This window comes from Felis catus, chromosome A1 (genome assembly GCF_018350175.1).
Source record: "Felis catus isolate Fca126 chromosome A1, F.catus_Fca126_mat1.0, whole genome shotgun sequence".
In the NCBI taxonomy this organism is placed as follows: domain Eukaryota; kingdom Metazoa; phylum Chordata; class Mammalia; order Carnivora; family Felidae; genus Felis; species Felis catus.
In genome coordinates, this window is record NC_058368.1 from 19,439,316 (window position 1) to 19,460,090 (window position 20,775).

The 20,775-nt window shown below is 40.3% G+C and overlaps 1 protein-coding gene across 6 annotated transcripts in view; it reads left to right on the plus strand.

The window, feature by feature from the left end:
- NEK5 (NIMA related kinase 5) overlaps positions 1-20,775 on the plus strand; it is a 63,685-nt gene that overhangs the window by 16,748 nt on the left and 26,162 nt on the right. For 5 of the 6 annotated variants that reach the window (XM_019825941.3, XM_045052540.1, XM_045052538.1 and 2 more), the window contains 13 exons: positions 2,135-2,232; positions 3,896-3,979; positions 4,070-4,140; positions 5,208-5,294; positions 7,292-7,346; positions 9,258-9,458; positions 9,538-9,619; positions 11,827-11,960; positions 14,386-14,570; positions 15,391-15,457; positions 16,980-17,096; positions 18,092-18,178; positions 19,776-19,868. In XM_019825941.3, the coding sequence (XP_019681500.2) occupies positions 2,135-2,232; positions 3,896-3,979; positions 4,070-4,140; positions 5,208-5,294; positions 7,292-7,346; positions 9,258-9,458; positions 9,538-9,619; positions 11,827-11,960; positions 14,386-14,570; positions 15,391-15,457; positions 16,980-17,096; positions 18,092-18,178; positions 19,776-19,868 (1,361 nt within the window). The remainder of the gene's footprint in view (positions 1-2,134; positions 2,233-3,895; positions 3,980-4,069; positions 4,141-5,207; positions 5,295-7,291; positions 7,347-9,257; positions 9,459-9,537; positions 9,620-11,826; positions 11,961-14,385; positions 14,571-15,390; positions 15,458-16,979; positions 17,097-18,091; positions 18,179-19,775; positions 19,869-20,775) is intronic. The other variant, XM_019825945.3, reaches the window with a different exon arrangement.

A 20,775-nucleotide genomic window follows, 5' to 3' on the forward strand; every position in this document is an offset into this window, starting at 1 on the left:
ACCCCATTTAAATATGAAATTAACAGTAGCTAGTGGGGAGGCGATGGATATTTAGAGCCAAATGATGCTCATTGACCCAAATAGTTTTTTTTTTTTTTAAGATGGCTCAGCCATGATTACTTCTGAACCAGCCAATTAATTTCTTTCACGGAAAGCCAGTGTAAGGCTGAGTGAATTGTAGGTTGGTGGAAAGTGAGTGAAATGGAGCCCTTTGTCCTTAGCTTTCCTGACTTTGACTGTTCCGTGGTTTTAAGATTGTCATCCCTTCATCACTATGGCGGCCCTTTCAATGACTCAGCTATGAGAAACAGTAGCTCTCCTAAAAGTAATATGTTCCTGAAAATAACTGATCCCTAGGTGATTAGGGTATGTCAGGAAATACCTTCTTAAGACCCTCGTAGACTCCCCAAGTCTGTCCTCGACTGGCTCTTGTCCCCTTTGTCCTCCAGGGCACAGACTTCCACTTAGCTCTTCTCACGTGTACTCACTGATTTGCCAACTCTACGGTCCACGCCTTGTGCAGGAAGGATGGCTTATTTACCTTTTATTCTCAGCACCGCTTTCCTTGGCATGTCCTCGGTAAAAGTCTGTGGATGAATGAATGGATCTGTCCCGTTTGAGGAGGGAGGTGGACATTGAAGTGTTATGTGAAAGGAGCACTGAGTTTGTGAATTAGGTGCAACCACAACCGAGGGCAGATGCTGTCAGGATGCTCGCGGCCGCTTTAAAGTTGGTTTAAGCTACTTGGAAGAGAGAGGTAGCAAACGATAGCTATTTGGCAAGAGATTCTGGCCTTTAGTGGATGTTCAGTCACTACAGGGCAAAACACTAGGGAGATTAACCCCTGATTTTGTGCCATGTTTTTGTGTTCCTTACATGTTTTATGAAACCACTTAACCAAACTTGATTAAGCCCCTTCCATGTGCCTTCTACTGTGCTAGGTGCAGGGAATACAGAAGAGCAGAGTGTGGGCTCTGTCTGCAGGGAACCCACAAAATAGCAGGAGACGTGAATAACTGAGTAGGAGCCGTTTCCTAACAGGAGCCCCATTGGCAGCTGGCTGGTTAAGGGGAAAGGCTGGTTAAGCAGGAAATCATACAAACGTGTTTAATTTTCATCTATAAATGCACAATCACTTGCCAAACTTTTGACATAAGACCGAGGCCTCATCTTTGATTATGCGTTCATTGCATAGAGTTCTGAATATTCTTACATAGGCGACTCTCCTCCATTTCTTTTTAGAGCTTTTTAAAGCTTTCTTTTTAAAGCTCCAATCTTTTTAAAGCTTTCTTGGTTATTTTCCACTTGTCTTATCCAACGTTTAGGTCGATGGCATTTTTTTTTTTAAAGCTACTCGCTTTTATTGAGTTCTCCACAGTATTCAACATAGGTTTTGTAGAAATAATCACATCTCTCTTTTTCCATTCGTATTTCATCAGTTCATGCAATTATTGTAATAACAAGTATAATTGGCCTAAGCAGATTTGGGAATGCCCACGATGATCTTGGTGAGAATTAGTGGGAACAGAGGTAGCTGAGCAGGCTAGAGAGGCCAGTAGCCACGAGTGGAAACCCTGAGTGGGCAGCAGGAATGGAGAATGCGCATTACTCTAGAAAGTAGGTCAGGCAGAGGTCAATTGAGAAGAGTGCGTATTGTTCTCAACAACATAGCTGAGTAAGTGCCATATAAATAAAAGGTTATACTCAAGTTCAAAGGTCTATTAATTCTTCCTGGGGTTTTGGTTAAGATTCCGGGCTGCTATTTTACAGCAGATTTCTCACATCTTGCAGGAATGTGTTAATAACAATTGTTAACATTTATGGAACTCTCTTTATATGCGGGCATTGTTCTAAGCATCTGACATGGATTAACTTGTTTAACCTTTATGACAGTCCTGAGAGGAGTTTCTATATTATTATCTCCACCTTACAGATGAGATAATGACGCACAGAGAAATTTAAATAACTTGCCCAGAGTCACAGAGCTAGGAAATGTTAAGTGGTGAAGTGGGATGAGAACCCAGTCCACCATGATTCTACAGCCAGAGTTTTTAACAATTGTATACTGCATTTTTCTGTTATATTCTCCATCTTCGGGAACATGAAAGGTAATGAATGATGCCTTTTCTTACAGAGAACAATAGGCTGTTTATTGTGATGGAGTATTGTGACGGAGGGGATCTCATGAAAAGGATCCATAGACAACGGGGAGTGTTATTTAGCGAAGATCAGGTAAAAACACCTCCATTTTGCCTTTTAATTTGTATGAGGGGCAATTAGATTTATAGTGCTGTAAGTAATAGACCATATTTATATACAGCATGATTGCTGGTAGAGAAAATTTAAATCATAAAACTGTGTATCAATATTCTTGATAGATTTAGTCCAGAGCATGTTTGCAATTGAACTGAAATTGAATCTCTTTTTGAGAGTGAACTTTGAGAAACGATAGTGTATTTTTGGACAATCTCATGTAGGATGCCCTTGAGATAAATCTTCCTGGCTAAAAAAACGTGAATGTGGATGTTCCTCAGCCATTTCAAATGTGACATATTTATAGCTTTACTCTTCTTCCTTTTACCATTTAGTATGCTGTTTTAAAATAGCTATCCCACTTTGCTAGGGAGCATGGAAGGCCTTCGTGGCAATTGGCTATTTAGTTTCATTGATTATGAAGAAAGAGGAGAGAAAAGGTGAAGAATAATGGCCTCAATTCCCATTCCCTCTTGGCACAAACACATTTTTCTTCCATACTCGGAGCTTCCTCTGGAACTCTCCTGGGAGCTGTACTCATGAAGGAGACAGCAAGTATGTGTGTGTAGAAGGGACTCTGAATCGGGCCTGTGTGATGGATAAGGCAGGCCACTGCCTGGAGCCGTGCACAGGAATGGCCTGCCATCTTTCTTTCGGCCATTTGTTTCTTTGTTCTGTTTTACCATGTAAGAGCCTCATGCCTATATCATTTCCTACGGCACACAATAGAATAGTTTGAATAGACAGATGATTCAGGAATCAGGATCTCTAAAGTTTGCAGATTTAATCACGCATTCTTCCTATGTTCATTTACATTTTATATTAAATTCCATATTTGTAGAAACCCTCCTTTCTTCCTATCCAGGTATTGTTTTGCTTCATTTAATAAAAATACTTTTCTCTACAAAATTTTGAGTTACATTTCCCTCTGTTGGAAAAGAATGAAAATTATAACAATCTTAGCATCTGGAGTATAGCTTTTTTCCTTTTGTTTTTCTTTTTCTGTGTAACCTGGCATCCAAAGAACCAATGAAATTTTAGAATAGTTTAAGGAAATCTTTACAGGCCTAGAACACATTTTTAGAAAGAGGCTCATGGCCAGCTACGAGAAAATAAAATCAAGACTAAGAAAGGAAATTAAGTTTTAAAAGTAAGATATTTGTTGTTTTTATATTAGATACATATATACTGATAATTCATTAAAGTTGTTAACAACCTCACAGATTCTCTGCCTCTTCTGCTTTCCCTCTCTGCCCTGGGCACCCTCTTTCCACTGAAAAGGAAACACTCGTGGCACCAGGGTTATCAGGAAATGCTGCTTATCTACTGTCCTAGTGCAGTTAGCAGACCAGTGTTAAGAAAAAAGAAAATCATGAACTGCCTCCCTCTCTCCCCTGCTTCTACTTATCTTTTTCTGTACTTTTTCTGTACTTTGATACCAGTGCATTCAAATTGCCTTTTGCAACCTCCATTTTTCTAGCTATAAAAAGAGAATAATGTGATAAGATGGTATTTCTAGTAGTTTCGTTCATATAAGTTCGGACACACAAATGTGTCATTTCTCTCTTTTTGTACATTATCATGAAGACATTTCAATGACCACCAGACCACTGACCAGTTTCGTTTAATGTTCCCTCTACAGATTCTGAGTTGGTTTGTACAGATTTCTCTAGGACTAAAATATATTCATGACAGGAAGATCTTACACAGGGACATAAAAGCACAGGTAAGAGTTCAGAGAGAAGATCAAGACAGAAACCGATCTTGCTGTTTTCTTGAAATATCTCCCACAACATAGCATTCTCTCTATTTATAGAACATTTTTCTTAGCAAGAATGGAATGGTTGCAAAGCTTGGGGACTTTGGGATAGCAAGAGTTCTGAACAAGTAAGTGCTTTTAAAAATCCTTTTTCTTTCTATTCATAACAGCCAAAATATGTATTTTTAGGTATCATGAATTAAGATATTAAAAGCTTGGTTTCCAGATAATTTGAGATAACTATTTCTATAAATGCCTTAAGTCATTCAGATGATACTTGGTCTGAGATTAAAATTTCCAAGATAAATCTCGGTATAATACAATGATGGTGGCAGTATTGTGTAGTGTGAGATAAGCTTATCACAGGAGATGTGACTGAATATGCACAAAGCTAGTGCATTTAGTGAAACAGGCAAATTCACACATGCTCCGGGGAATGTATCGATGCAACTGCTTTGGAAGACAATTTAGTGGTAATAAGTATCAAGAGATTTTTAATCATTCTATTCCTGGGAATAGGAATAATTTAAATGCCTTATAATTGGGAAATAGGTAAATTTTATAAAACACGGCATAAGCGTGGACCTGAATGTTATGTAGCCATTTATATTTATGATTTTGAAGACTTCTTGATGACATGGGAACAAACTTTGTCATATGAAGGCAAAAAATGGAATTCTGAATTTTAAATCCTCTGTGATCACAGTCATATGAAAAATATGCCTGGAAAAAAGATGAGAAGGAAATATATCCAAATTTTAAATAATAGCTGTTTTGGGGTAGTGAGATTCTGGGTAATTTTTTTCTTCTTTATTCACTTTCGTGTTTTCCAAATCTTAAGCCATGAGATTGCATTATTTTGGTAATTGGAAAGGGGGAATTCTTTCTGCATCTAAGAGTTTTGTAATATAACAATTGTACTTCTTTGTGGAGTCTTTGAGCCATAAATTTGTTTTATGTGTTGATTTGGGGGAGGTAAATTATAAACTTAAAAATCAACTAACTTTAAAAAAAATCAACTAACTTTATTATTCTTGTTATTAGTATGCAATATGTTTGCTTTATTTCAGTATGTGCATTCATCAAATGTTGTGTTATCCATTTTTATACTTTTTTTCTTGCATGTCTGTGTCTTAAGCCTTTTCTTACTCCAGTAATCAACTGTGTTGTTTTATTATTTAATATGATTTGCTAGTTCCATGGAACTTGCTAGAACTTGTATTGGAACACCTTACTACCTGTCCCCAGAGATCTGTCAGAATAAACCCTACAACAATAAAACGTGAGTTACCGACTATTGGTTTGAAAGTCTCAGTACTAACACTGGTAGGTTCCCTCTTTCTTATGGTACTTATGTAATTGCATTTTCTTCATGTGTGAAATGGGGACCCCAGTGACTATCTTGACCACTTCACTTAAAAATACAGGTGATAAAAGGAATATTGAAAATTGCAGACACTGTGATGTCCGTCTTTCTATTTGCTCTTCATACCTTCTAAACGCTATTTAGCCAAATTCAGGAAAGTGTTGTGGATGGGTCAGATAGAAGGCAGGGAGGTCTGGTGGCAGAGCCCCGTCGCCAACTCGACCAAGTGGTTAACCTCTGTGGGCCTCAGTTCCCCTAGCAGTAATAGAGAGTGTGGGCCAGGTAATTGTTAAGGTATCTTCCAGCTTTAAAACCCAGCTAGTTTTATGAATACGATACTAAGCCCGCTGTTCAGGGGTAATATTGATATACGCAGTAGGAAAAGGTGAACATGAGGTAGTTTTTACTTCTATGTAAGAAGGGGAAAAAAAATCCACTTTTCAAAGCTGGCTGCCAGATGAACTTGTTGGCTTATCAGGAAGACTGAGTTCCTTCTGGGAGTTAATTTTCCATTTGTTTAGGAAAATCCCCAAGAGATGTTTGGCTGTTTGACTTTGCAAGAGATAAGTGGAGGGCAAAGCCCAGATGGCAGAGATTTCTAAAAAAGAAGAGTAAACATTTCTCTGCATAGAAAAACAGGCTTTTTTTTTTTTTTTTTTAATAGCCTCTAATACCAAGAGGGGGTTTGGCCTCAAGTTAAGCAGCAAGGCAGCTGGTCCAACCTGGGTGGGAGGGCAGACTGTCCCGAGAAGAGCCCTGGGTCAGCAGCATTGTTTTGTTTCCTTGTACTGCTTTTTAAGAATTTGAATCAACATTTAAGTAAACTGATTTGGTGCTTCTGATAATTGGAAATCTTTAAGTAAACTGATTTGGTGCTTCTGATAATTGGAAATCTTAGCAAAAATCAGCTGGGTACCCCGCTTTAGCTCAGAAAAACAGTCCCTGGTTCACCATAGTCCGCACCACAAACAGGGTGGTGTAAGACTTGTAAATGTTCCCATCCGGCCCGGTGGCTGCATTCCCTGTTGGACCACCCTGGCTATAGGGGGCGCTCTGGGACAGGGGAGGCTGTGGACCTACAGATGACCCGGTGAGGACAAAATTCTGTGTGATCGTAGGAAGTGGGGCCAGTGAGTTTCTAGAAACTCTTAGAAAAATGCTAGGAAACAGCTGGAAGTTGTTTCCTACCTGTTCTATAATCATCACCCTTCATTTCCTCAAGCCTTTGGGATGTCTTTCTCGGCTCCTGCTGCACACAGAGGAAGTATTGCTAAGCAGTGGAACCCTTTTCCTCACTGTACTGAATCCTTGTTTTCATTTTTTTTTCACTTCTCATTATGTTTTCTTCAGTTTTTTAAGATTTAATGATGCTTTTTGTTCTATAAAGTAGCTCCTTATTAAATCAATCATATGTAAGTACTAAAGAGCAAGTCTCCAGTCATGTATTGTTAGCACATTTTTCAGTTTATGGAGTGCCAACTGCTATGTCCTTACTTAGTAGAACTTTGGTTCTGTCAATAGCCTGGAGTAGAATATACCTTTGTAAATCAACCCAATTTTCCCCTTTGAATCAAAACAAATCTGTGTTGAGTCCTGCCTTCTTCCCCTGAATTGTTCAAAATCCCATACATACACATATTTTCTTTGAGCATGTGAAGCTGAAAACCCCGAGGCCCTCAGATTGTAGCAAAGTTTGTGTATCTTTTCTCTGCTGGGATTCTGACCAACTACATATTGTTTTAATTTTACCTCTTAGGACTAAGAATAGATAACGTATCTGAACGCATTTGTAAAAAAAAAACTGGTCAACCTGTAAAATTGTAAAGATACACAAATACAAAGCACTGTAAGGATAAAGGCTTTAATTCGGAATTATGGATATTTCTTGGTGTGTGAACTCTTGTCTTCCCCAGGGATATTTGGTCTCTTGGCTGTGTCTTATATGAGCTTTGCACACTCAAGCATCCGGTAAGTATATTAATTGTCAAATTAATCTTGAATTATTGAAACTGTGTAAGTGAAATTAACTTTTGAGAGGAAAAAGGTTAATGTTTGGAGTTACTAGATTGTTAAAAATTATATGGACAAGATGTTAAGACGAATGGTCGACCTATATATACTGACATGGAAAGATGTCCAACTTAAATATTCAGGTTAGAGAATAGTATACATAGAATATTTTCATTAAAAATAAATCATGTGAGGGACACCTGGGTGGCTCATTTGATTAAGTGTCCGACTCTTGATTTCAGCTCCGGTCATGATCTCACGGTTTGTGAGTCTGAGCCCCACATGGGGCTCTGTGCTGGCAGTATGCAGTCGGCTTGGGTTTCTCCCTCTCCCTCTCTCTGCCCCTCCCCTGCTCACCTGCGTGCTCTCTCCCTCTCTCAAAATAAATCAACGTAAAAAGTTAATTGTTAAAAAAATAAAAATAAATACATTGTGTGCGAATATAATCAGCAAAGGGGAAGGGTGCATGGGGTGAAGTCTATAGGAAACCAAGCACAAGCTTCTAAGAGCCTCTCCCAATGGAGTCACACAGGATACGCTAATTTCTCCAGCAACATGTTGTGACAGCACATGTGACATGTTAGCAACCAGAGAAGCTCTTTAGAGACCCAGTGCCCAAGGTTTTTATGTGGCACTGGGTCATGTAGGCACCCTATATCTGGCATATACTAAGCTTCCAGAGTCCCAGGAAGAAAGCAGGTGTTCAGCGTAAACCATATTATTTGCACAAGTGGTATAGGCAAAGAAAGCCACTCTGAATATTTAGAGAGTGGTGGGAACTCTCCTGCAATGCGAGTTCCCAGATGCCAGCCAAGGTGCAATATAGTAAGCAGGTTCTTCTAAGGAGAGCGGTCCTTAACCTGCTGTGTTAACTCTCTTCTGCTGCTATTACTCTTATTATTAATTATTACTATTATTGGCAATGGCCACACAGCTAGTAAGGGCCTGATCAAAACCGGATCTTTACAGCCACCCCAGGCTGCTGAGCATTATTATTATGTGTAAATAACCAATGACTTCACAAAATGGAAGGTTTTGTGGTTCATGAGGAATTTTTGAGGAGATGTTTATGTCATATTAATTTAGAAAGCAAGATGTAAAATTTCATGTTATTCTGACCTCAACTCTGTAAACATTATTTTACTTTTTCTTTCTTTCTTTCTTTTTTTTTTTTTAACGTAAGCTCTATGCCCAACATGGGGCTTCAACTCACAACCCCGCACTGAGCCAGGCAGGCGCCCCAATAAACATTATTTTGAAAAAAGACTAGAAGGAAATATACCGCTGGCCGGGAAAATCATATGTACTTGCCCTCTTTGTAGCTTCCTATGCCTTCTCGTTTTTTAGAATGAATAAATATCATTTTGATAATAAGGAAAAATTAAAACCAAAAAAACCTTGTTTTACGTAACATGACATCACATTGGGTAACTACCTATAATACCTACTCATGAAGTATTAGTTGATGACAACAATTTAGGGTGGACTATTGTGCTTCCAAATGAAGCTTTAAACCATTGTTTTTTGTTTTTGCATTTTTTTTTTTTTTTTTGAGATTCAAATTCCACTTTGTTTATTTAAAAAGTCCGGATTGGGCAAAGGCAAAGGGACTGCTTTCACAAGGGCCCCTCAGCTGGAAAAGGGAAGGGCGGTCAGTTCTAGCACCCCCAGTTCTGGAGTGCAGGAATCTGAGGGCAACAGGCAGAGGGCCCCACCCCAAGTGTGAGAGTGTGTCCCTGCAGCGTGCCCGCCGATGGGGGCACAGGTGGTGAGCACCTGCTAGAAACTCTGTTTTGTTTCTTAGTATTACTTTACATGCAAGTACTGAATTCTTCTCTGACTTAGGATCGTTATTCCTTGTCCTTCCAGTTTGAGGGTAACAACTTACACCAGCTGGTTCTGAAGATTTGTCAAGCACATTTTGCCCCAATATCCCCGAGGTTTTCCCATGACCTGCAGGCCTTGATATCTCAGCTCTTCGAAGTATCTCCCCGAGATCGGCCATCTATTAATTCCATTTTGAAAAGGCCATTTTTAGAGAATCTTATTGCCAGATACTTGACTCCTGAGGTGAGCTCTGAGGTGATTCTGTGTGGGTTTTGACAGAGATTTTGGTTAGCAAGTCCTTGACACATGTGTTTCATCTTAGGTCATGCACGAGGAATTCAATCACAGCATCACTCATAAAGCAAGATCTTTGGCTTCTCAACCTCCAGGGAAGAGGATCCAAGGTAAGAACGATTTGACCATGTGATCAAAACATCTGTCTTATGTGCATCTCACACAGTGAGTTGGGATATCCCAACCAAATTCCACCAAATACACCGAATATGGATGTTTAAAGAATATGAGTAATGGAAGCAGGAGAAAAATCATCTTGTTGAATGGTGACTAATGGTGGTGCCTGTATATCTAGCCGACGCATGATCTGGATGACTTATGTCCTCTCTTCTCATTAGTTAGAAACTTCAAGAAGCAGTGGATTTACGAATAAAGAGACACTTGAAGAAGTAGAATCCTGGGGTGCCTGGGCGGTGCAGTCAGTTAAGCGTCTGACTCTTGATCTTGGCTTACGTCATGATCTCACAGTTTGTGAGTTCGAACCCCACACTGGGCTGTATGCTGATGGTGTAAAGCCTGCTTGAGATTCTGTCTCTCCTCCTTTCTGCCCCTCCCCAGCATGTTCTCTCTCTCTCTCTCTCTCTCTCTCTCTCTCTCTCTCTCTCAAAATAAATAAATAAGTTTAAAAAAATTAAAAAAAAAAAAGAAATAGAATCCTAACCTAACTTTTGCATAGGAAAGAGACAGTAAGAGAAGGTTCACAGACAGGCCTGGGACAATGAGATGAAGCTTATTTTTTAAAAACAGAGAGGATTGGGCGCCTGGGTGGCACAGTCGGTTAAGCGTCCGACTTCAGCCAGGTCATGATCTCGCCGTCCGTGAGTTCGAGCCCCGCGTCGGGCTCTGGGCTGATGGCTCAGAGCCTGGAGCCTGTTTCCGATTCTGTGTCTCCCTCTCTCTCTGCCCCTCCCCCGTTCATGCTCTGTCTCTCTCTGTCCCAAAAATAAATAAACGTTGAAAAAAAAAATTTTTTTTTAAATTAAAAAAAATAAAATAAAATAAAATAAAATAAAATAAAATAAAATAAAATAAAATAAAAACAGAGAGGATAGACTGGCAATTCAGAATTCTCTTGCAAAGGCCCCTTAGAGCTGAAGTTAGTACCTCAGACATAATTGGTAATAGTGTGATCTTTATTATATAACCCCTGAAGGAAGCAGGTAATACTTTATGGTCATGATCAATAGAAAAACAATTTTAGTGGTGGTTTCAGGGGTCAGCTGATGATGTGCTCTGTGCATGTGTGTGTGTGTGTGTGTGTGTGTGTGTGAGAGAGAGAGAGAGAGAGAGAGAGAGAGAGAGAGAGAGAGAGAAAGACATTAAAGAAGACAAAATTACTAATGTCATTGATGTTGTGAAATAAAGGGCAGCATAGACTTAGTCATAACCAAATGTCTGAACTGACAGGTGAAGAGGAGGAGAAAATCTCCCCAAGGAGTCAGGGAAATCTATCTACTGTGATAGAGAAACTGAACTTGAGGAAAGTTGTCAAGGGAAGAAGAGTGAATGAGTCCCTCTGCCACGTGTAATTTGGTCTGGTGTAGTTATGTGTGGGCCTAGATTGAGGACATTTCAAAAGTGGATAAGTGGAGGGTGAGAAAAAGCATGCTGTCCATATTTCTAATATAAGAAAGAAAGGAAAACAGGAAAAAAGCCTGATGGTGACAAACACAGACATGTTAGAAACCTGCTCATACACTGAAAACAACAATGTGGCATGAGTGGTGTGGCCTATAACCCAAGCTGTGATGACTATATGTAATTACTTGTACATATCTGATTATTACTTGTACATGTCTGATTATTGTACATATCTGGTTATTACTTGTACATATCTGATGCATGCTGTCTCTGTAAATGTTAGCATTAATCCCTAATTTTTTAAAAGTAGTGTTATATATTACTAGAAATTTGTGAAGGAACCCTGGATAGAATGGTTTTCTCTGTTCAAAGAAAAAGCATGGTGTGGGGCGCCTGGGTGGCTCAGTCACTTAAGCATCCAACTCTTAATCTGGGCTCAGGTCGTGATCTCACAGTTCATGGGATCGAGCCCCGTGTCGGGCTCTGCACTGACAGCGTGGAGCCTGCTTGGGATCCTCTCTCCCTTCCTGTGCCTCTCTCTCTCAAAATAAATAAGCACTTTTTTAAATGCATGGTGGTTTTCCATCAGCACTTCTCCCACTGGGTCTAAATATCTGTGGCTAAAGTGAGCTTACTGTGTTACGATATGTCCCTTATGTTTATACTCTCACAAGCATCGATACTAAAATGCGAACATTTTAAAGAAATTGAAGTTGTTTTATTTTGGTTAAATAAGATTCTAAAATACAGAAAGCGAGATTCCAGGCAAAGTGCCTACCAAGATCAAGGATATCAGTGCCTGTTAAGAGGAAGGAAATATTACATAGAAATGAATGGAGACCACCAGCTGGAGCCCAGAAGCCCATAGCCGTAAGTCGTACTAAACCCTTTCTCTAGTTTGTTAGCAGGTAGCGTGTTCTATGGATTTACTTCAACATGTTCGTGAAGTACAAGCTCATTACTTTGGAGTCTCCTTATTTTGTACTTTTAGTAAAATCATTCTGTAATGAGCATTCAAGTGGTATCTCATTAGATAACTTCTAGTTATTATATTTTTAAACACAATGCTGTAATTTCTTATAAGTAGTCTATGTAGTAGTTTTAGTTTTCCTTTTACAACTCAAAAGTCTTTAATTTATTTAAAGAAATAACATTTTTCTATATAAAACAAGTGAGTAGCATAACTGCAGAAAACATTATGCTTTTTTTTTTTTTCTTTAAAGTAGGCTCCATGCCTGCGTGGAGCCCAGTGCAGGGCTTGAACTCATGACCCTGAGATCAAGACCTGACCTGAGATCAAGAGTCAGATGCATTACCAACTGAGCCACCCAGGAGCCCCAGACATATGCATTTCGTTCTCTTAATTCTAACGTGTTATGTATAATTGAGAAACTTTTATTATATAATCAGTGATTTTTTTCCTAGAGATTCTTTATGCTTATTTATCGGAATCCACATTAGCAGAGCATTGAATCTCTTAGTTGATGCTAGTGAAATGCTTCTGGTATATATATGATTAAATGGCTATTGTCTTTTAGTCGAAGAATTGTATTTTTAAAGAAGGCTTATGGTATAATTAGAGGACCATTTGGAAATACGTTTACTCAGGTTTACTTGCTATGTAGACATTTTAGAAAATGTGTGGTTTATAGATAGATTTTGAAACTATTTATTAAATTATTGTTCTTCATTTGATACACCGTGGTTTAACTTTATTAAAGAAATTTAAAAGTCGGGGCACCTGGCCGTCTCAGTCGGAAAAACACGTGACTCTTGATCTCAGAGTAATGAGTTCAAGCCCCACGTTGGGTGTGGAGATTACTACAAAAATAAACAAATAAACTTAAAAAAAGAAATTTAAAAGTATGTTGTGATTTAGAATACTCTGTAGCAGACTCCTAGGAGAGAGAAAACATCTAAAAGATTCAAGGATGGATTAAGTTAGGAGAACAAGTTGATGTTTTTCTAATCAATCCATTGAAGGTTTCTGCTAATGCAAAGGAATGAGTGGGTCTCCACAGGGACCACCTGTGGTGTTCTCATTACCATTTGGGGTTTTAGACAAAACCCTAAAGAAGCTGTTAATTTTCTTCCAATACTTGTCTCTGTTTCTAGACATTTTTCAACAAGTCATTAGTAGGACCTTGTTTGGGGTTATATATAGGTAAAATTGCAAAACTAAGAAACATAAGTCATACTTTAAAAGATTTTTAAAATGAATACATAATTTATGTTTAGACTAATAAACCAGATTTTATGCACTTATTTTAATATCTAAATAAAACCATATGAAGTTGCCATTTTTTGTAAGTTAAAAATCGTCCAATATCTACAATTCGATGTGGTTCAATTAACATATATATGAACCACACAGCATTAAGAAGAACAGAGGAGATAGTGTGTTACTTCTTCACAGTGAGGAAATTTCAGTTTAAACCATTTGTTTGGGTATTTATATTTCCAGCTACCAGTTCTAGTCCTTTCCAATGGTTTGAACTTCTTTTACTCTTTTGTTCTCATCTGTTCAGTAGGCAGAATTGTCCTGGTTAACGTTAAATTGACCCGAGTTTGCTGTTCAGCAACAGGGTCCTGACTGGTTTTCATGTGTTAATTTGGCCTTGTTCTTGTCTTCTAGCTCAGTGGCCTTCACTTAACTCCAAGACAAACACTTGTTTCTGGTTCTCCTACCATTCTGTTTTGTTTGGGAAGGGTGGTGAGATGTAGCTCGGGGTGATAATATGCCTGTGGCAGCTGTTACATGACTTTCCTTGTGTTTACTTGGGAAGAAGGACTGAATGATTCAGCATTTTCTTTCCTTCAAGTCATGATGACATTTTGTATTTAGTCAATTTATCAGAACCTAAAAATGTTGCGAATCCCCAAATTTGTGGGTGGCACAATACCATTTGTTCTCCCATAAAGTACAGCAAGATGTAAATAAGTTTATAAAAATATGAAGTAATAATTCTGAGTTTAGTTTCAGATCTTGGGTTGACTAGGCATACTCACTAGCTAAGTATTTTTGGTAGACCAATCATGACGTATGCAAGATTCCTATTCACACCTTAATAAAATGATAAACTACTGTGCTATAGTACTTAGACTTCTCAAGTATTTTCCAGTTCCAGGATTTGGGGATTCTAAGATTATTTACCTCTCAAAACTAGTCTAGAGCAAAAAACCAAAAACATACCTTCAGTGCCTTGTCTTAGCTATGGTCACCATCAAACTGTCAATTATTAGAGATTTTAATTATGTGTCTTCAAAATCCTTCCTCTTCTTTTTGATCCTTCAGATAAAAATGGTAGAAAGGCCCAAACTTCCTGCACTCTGTGGTCATTATGATTATTATTATGCTCAACTTGACGTGTTGCGGAAGAGAACTCATGAACCAAGTTACCACTGTGTTCCTCCAAAAGATTCTGGAGTGGAGGAGAATTATAAACAGGAAGAAAGCCACAGTCCATCACCAGGTCAATGGTAATGTCAGAATCTTAGTTAAGCTTTGGTCCTCTGAAAATATCTTGATATATCAACATTTATTCTGAAGCCCTTCCAAATTTTCCTAAAACAAATAACCCAAGAGGAACTTCCAAACTCTTCATCTTGAATACTCGAGTCAGAGTTTCTTTTGCTCTTTTTCATCTCAAATCTGATGTAGCTTGTCTTCTTTTTCATGGAACCATGAACATGTATGTATGTTATTTTCCAAAGAAATTATTAATATCAATCAATAACAATTGAATTGTAATCAGATTATCATTTGAGACGTATTAAAAAGACATATTGAAAATTCAGCATGTATTTTCCTGGGATCTTTCATTTGTGTGCCAGCATGAATAGCCTCTAGAGGTACAGGAATGGCGCAAACCATGGCGTCATGGAGCTCAGAGTGTAGTGCAGGAAATGGACAGGCAACTGGCAGTCAAATCAGGGGTGCAAGGCCATCAGTCAGATGCCTGCCCAAAGCGTGAGAATGTCATGGTATGGATTTTTCTCTTTCCCTCCAACATATTGTAGACCATGGATGGACTGATCCTGTCCTCAAGAAAAATCACTGCATCAGAATATGTTTCTGTTTTATCCTCTCCCGTATCCCCAATTGGTACAGTTCTCTTTGCTTCCTTTTCTTCCTGAGTCCACAGGATGCATTCTGTAACTCTGAACCACTTCTTGAACTCAGAACTTTAAGCCACAGGTGAACTGTGAATCGCATTCCTGAATTGAAAATCCACTCCTCAAATTGGTGCCTAAGTCTAGTAAAAGTTTCTACTCAAGCTGAACATTTTTATTTTCTAAGGCCTGCTGAATACCTTCAGAGGAGATTTGAAGCTCAACAGTATAAGTTGAAAGTGGAAAAGCAGTTGGTAAGTAAAATACCAATCGTCAGAGGCAATCAGGAACTTCCTGTTCACAGATATTCATGGGTCCTTATGTCCAAGTGCATTCTGCATAGAAGATCAAGACTACTCTCCACCTTCTCCAATTTTTATTTTTCTTTTCTTTTTTTACTTTAGAGAGATAGAGAGAGAGAGAGAGAGAGAGAGAGCGAGCAGGGGAGAGGGGCAGAGGGAGAGAGAAAGAGGATCTTACACAGGCACCATGCTCAGCGTGGAGCCCTATGTGGGGCTTGATCCCACGACCCTGGGATCATGACCTGAGCTGAAATCAAGAGTTGGACCCTCAACTGACTGAGCCAACCAGGTGTCCCTTAATAGCTAACGAAGAATAATGGGAATAGGCTTGAATCAGAGCTTGGGCGGCCTGGTTTCTTTCCTGGCTCTGTCCCTTGCTGTGTGACCTTAGGCAGGTCATACAACCTCTCTGAGCCTCAGTTTCCTTTTTATAAGTGACAGTTTGGGAGTAGATGAGCTTTGAGGTCCCTTTCAGTGATAAAATTCTTTGATTCTATTTTATTAGAATACCATACATCTTTTAAAAAGTGACTATTGTATTTTATTTGAAATGAAAGTTAGCTTTTTAAAGTTTAACCTTTATTCTTTAGTGTCAGAGTTCCGGGGTGGAGGCTGGATACGCATTCAATTTCTATTACTCTTACTTTGAACTACTCAAAAGCTCTAGTTCTGTTCCCCTACCTAACCTGATGCTCCAATGATGGCTCAACTTTTACAGAACTTTAATTTCACAATCATAGTTTACCAGTTCAGAAAATGAATCTGGGTGTCTCACATGGTAGCATAAAATATTGATTGCTTAGGATAACAACATAAGTGGCTTTATTAAATTTCTTTACTTTTTAAGTATTTCATATTTAAATTAAGAAAATTCTGCTCAGGGGCGCCTGGGTGGCGCAGTCGGTTAAGCGTCCGACTTCAGCCAGGTCACGATCTCGCGGTCCGGGAGTTCGAGCCCCGCGTCAGGCTCTGGGCTGATGGCTCAGAGCCTGGAGCCTGTTTCCGATTCTGTGTCTCCCTCTCTCTCTGCCCCTCCCCCGTTCATGCTCTGTCTCTCTCTGTCCCAAAAATAAATAAATGTTGAAAAAAAAAAAAAAAGAAAATTCTGCTCATCCCAAATAGTGAGTTTTATTCGCAATATAATTCTTGTTTAAAGAAAAAGGTCAAATGAGAAGATGTTTCTAAGATGCAAATATGCTTTAAAATTATTTCATTTGAGGGGCACCTGGGTGGCTCAGTCGGTTAAGCGTCCGACTTCAGCTCAGGTCATGATATCACGGTCCGTGAGTTCGAGCCCTGCGTCAGGCTCCGTGCTGAGGGCTCAGAGCCTGGAGCCTGTTTCCGATTCTGTGTCTCCCTCTCTCTGACCCTCCCCCGTTCATGCTCTGTCTCTCTCTGTCTCAAAAATAAATAAACGTTAAAAAAATTTTTTTAATAGAAAAAAATAAATACAATTATTTCATTCGATTGATAGGGTCTTCGTCCATCTTCTGCTGAGCCAAATCACAACCAGAGACAAGAGCTAAGAAGTAATGGAGAAGAGTCTAGATTCCAGGAGCTGCAGATCAGGAGAAACAAAATGAAGGAACAGGTTAGAAGCAGTCTAATTCCCGGGCTCCCACTGTACTTGCCATTGTCTTTGTACTGTTCTGTATATTACTTTTAGTGTCCCAACAGTACACCTGAAAGGCGGAGCTCCCTTGCCCAGTACTTGTTGGACACACTCGTGTGAACCTCCACGCTGGGAGTTCGAGGGGTTACAGAGATACATATTTCACCTCCTCGGAGAATGTGATGTGGTGAACTTCATAAGGCTTTTTACCTTGGATTGATAAAGTAACCACCCATCATTAACATTTTTGAAACATGTATTCGCTTTCTGGGGCTGCCTTCACAAAGTACAACAAACTGGATGCTGTAACACAACAGACATGTATTGTCTCCCAGTTCCGGAAGCTGGAAGTCCAAAGTCAAGATGGCGGCAGGGCCATGCTCCCTCTGAAAGCTGTAGGGGAATCCTTTGCTTCTTGCCCACTTCTGGTGGCTTGTCAGCAATCTTTGACATTCCTTGGCTTGCAGCCGCATGACTCATTCTCTGCCGTCAACACATGGCATTCTCTCTCAGTGTCTCTGCCTTCATGTGGCTTTCTTCTGAAAAGGACCCCCCCCTCATGTTGGGTTAGGGATCCGCTCTACTCCAGTATGACCACATCTTAGCTTAACCAGCTATATCCGCAGTGACACTATTTCCAAATAAGGTCACATTCTGAGGTACTGGAGGTTAGGACCCAAAATAGCTTTTCTAGGGGGGTAAAACTCAACCCATAAAAGTGGATATATGAGGTAATTGTATGTCATGAGCACAGTTAGGGTTATATATAAAAGTGAGATCACCCCAAGCCACCCCATCGAAGTAACAGGGAGGGAAGTACCACAGCTAAGACATAGATTATCATCTTTAGGAACAATGGGTTTTCTGATTCTTACTGTTTGTCACACATTCTTTAAATCGTAGGCTGTATAAGAGACTACTTTGCTCAGTTGTTCACCAACATTTCAACCTTTTGAATTGGGCTTGCTTTCCAGGAATATTGGAAGCAGCTAGAGGAAATACGCCAACAGTACCACAATGACATGAAGGAAATTAGAAAGAAGATGGGGAGTGAACTAGAGGTGAATACATTTTTCTCCCGAAGGAAATATGGTACTACTGATTTCGATCTACCTAAAGTGAGCAGGGTTTCAAAAGCAGCATTCTCCTCATGGCAATTAGAAAATATTATCATGCAACCTTTTAATGGGAAAGCTAACAGATCTAACTGAAACTTTTAATATGGTTTGCTTGAGACGACGACGGTGAGGGTATCTGAGATTCTCCGTTAGGAATGGCCATTCTTAAAAATACCTGTTCATTGTCTGCCTCATGAATTAGTCAATACGGATTGACTTTACACCAGAACTAGGTTAGAAGCAGAAGGTAAGTCCAGGCCCATAAGATAGGAAAAAAGATGAGCACTTATTGAATTCAGCAATGCTGGAATAGCATATGCAGGGGTGAGGTTTGAAAGCCTGTATCAGGCCACATTTGAGTGCAGTCAAGATGATTCTTGAAAATCTCTTAAAGGCTCCACTTTGGATCTCTCAGATCTCTGAGAGAGAGAGAGAGATCCATCTCTCAGATCTTCCATCTCTCAGATCACTGCTTTTTCAGTAGAGCTCCAGATGAGGTAGCTAGCCTGTGTTTGTAGACCATGTTGCATGAAAAACACATGAATGTTTAACCAGTGAACCACCCTCACTGCCCTGGAATGCTGAGAGGCCTGAGGTTCTGAGGCCGGCTGAGCATACAGCTGGCCCCCGGCTCATGCTCATGAGCGGAACTGGCCACACTACTGGACTTGGTTTCTTTTTCCCCTCTCCCCCACCCCCGAGTGCATATAGATGAATTAATACAAATGAAGTGAGCATGTGGTACAATTCAGTTATACGTACGGGGCTCTGAACTACAGTCTTCACATACTTTATCTCATTTTACTCCCCATAATAGAGAAGTTAAATAACTCACCCAAAGTCACTTAGATATTACCAGGCAGACTAAATATCTGATTCTGAAACCTCTACTCTTCTAACATACGTACTTCCCCTCAAAAGAGTTGGAAAGATACGGCATGTATGAGCAGTGATCGAGTAAGACTGAATATAGTTAAGCCTTGTGCACAGGAGTAGATGAGCCCCGTGAGAGTTTTCATGGAAGAACGGAGGTGGGATCTAATCTGCTCTGAGAAGAGGAGCAGAGTTTGGAGAGACAGAGCTGACGGGGAGGGCATTCTGCAGGAACCACAAAGAGGTTCAGGCAGGACTGGGGGAGCTGGAGCGGGGAGGGTTGGAGATGGTTCTTTCTAGAGCAGAGGCTTGGTTAACGGTGGGGAGTTTTGAGTCATCATCTGCCTTGTTTTTAAGGCAGGTCTGTGATGGGAAACCTGAGTCCAGGAAGACAGAGAGCAGACCTTTCTAGAAAGACCAGGAAAGATGCGTGTGGGGAAAGATGTTGGTGGGGGATGCTGAGGCGGCCACCGGGTGGGGGGATGGAGGAAGGGGGAAGGAGCGGGAAGGAGAGCGCTGTGCAGCCATTCCCGCCGATGGCGCCTGCGCAGTGGGAGTGGAGCGTTTCCTCACTAGATCCCGCTCAAAACTGGCCGCGATTCACAACGTGGACCTCAGAACTGACTGAGAACCACTCCTGTTGACTGTGTGTAATTTGTATTTTTAGGAGGACTCAAAAATAAGTTATAAAACCTATTTAGTGAAGAAAAGTGACCTGTCCGTGACCCAAGAAGCACCTCAGGAAGAAGTTCCTGTACAGGTGATGGTTATTAGTAGGTGATCGTGTGTTTCCCAGTGAGGTGGCTCTAAGCCTGGGCGTTCTTTTTTTTTTTTTTAAGTTTATTTAATTTCGAGAGAGAGAGACAGAGCATGCGTGGGGGAAGGGCACAGAGAGATGGAGACACAGAATCCGGAGCAGGCTTCAGGCCCCGATTTGGGGCTCTAACCCACGAACCATGAGATCATGAACTGAGCCAAAACCAAGAGTCAGTGCTCAACTGACTGAGCCACCCAGGTGCTCCTCTAGGCCGGAAGTTCTTACCCCTCACTGTTCAGGAGAGCTGTGTGCGAAAGTTCTTAATAACTCAACACCTAGGCTCTACCCCCAGATGGTCTGGGGTGGGGCCCAGGCATTCTGTTTTCAGAAGCTGGCTGGGTGATTTAATGTGCAGCCATGCGTGAGAAGGACTCTCCTGTGTGTGTATAAGAGTTCAGCTTTCTGGATGGTGTTCGAATCGGTGTCTCAGACACCTTGGTCAGAAATCTAATGGTTAATGTCTTTACTTCAACCTTACGTTTTTGGTGGGAGGAGGGAACTGGGCAGAGATGAATTATCAAATGGCTCCCAAGAAGGTTTTTTCTTTTTTTCTTTCTGGGAGGTCTTTCACCTTTATCTTCAAGGTGCCACGAGGGCTTGGTTAAGGGTGGGTGAGGGGGGCCAGTGTTGGTGAAGACTGAAAGGCTCCCCGAGTGTTTTGCTTGGGACCTTCCACGACGTGATGCCGGGGAGCTCTAACATGAACCGACTCGGGGGGATGGGGCTCCGGAGTCTAAGATGGTTGTATTTTAAGGAAAATAAAGCCATAGGACACTTCTTGTACAAATGAGACAACCAGACCCCACAATCAAATCTAGACAGGCAGCTTCACAAAATCAGTAAGATACAA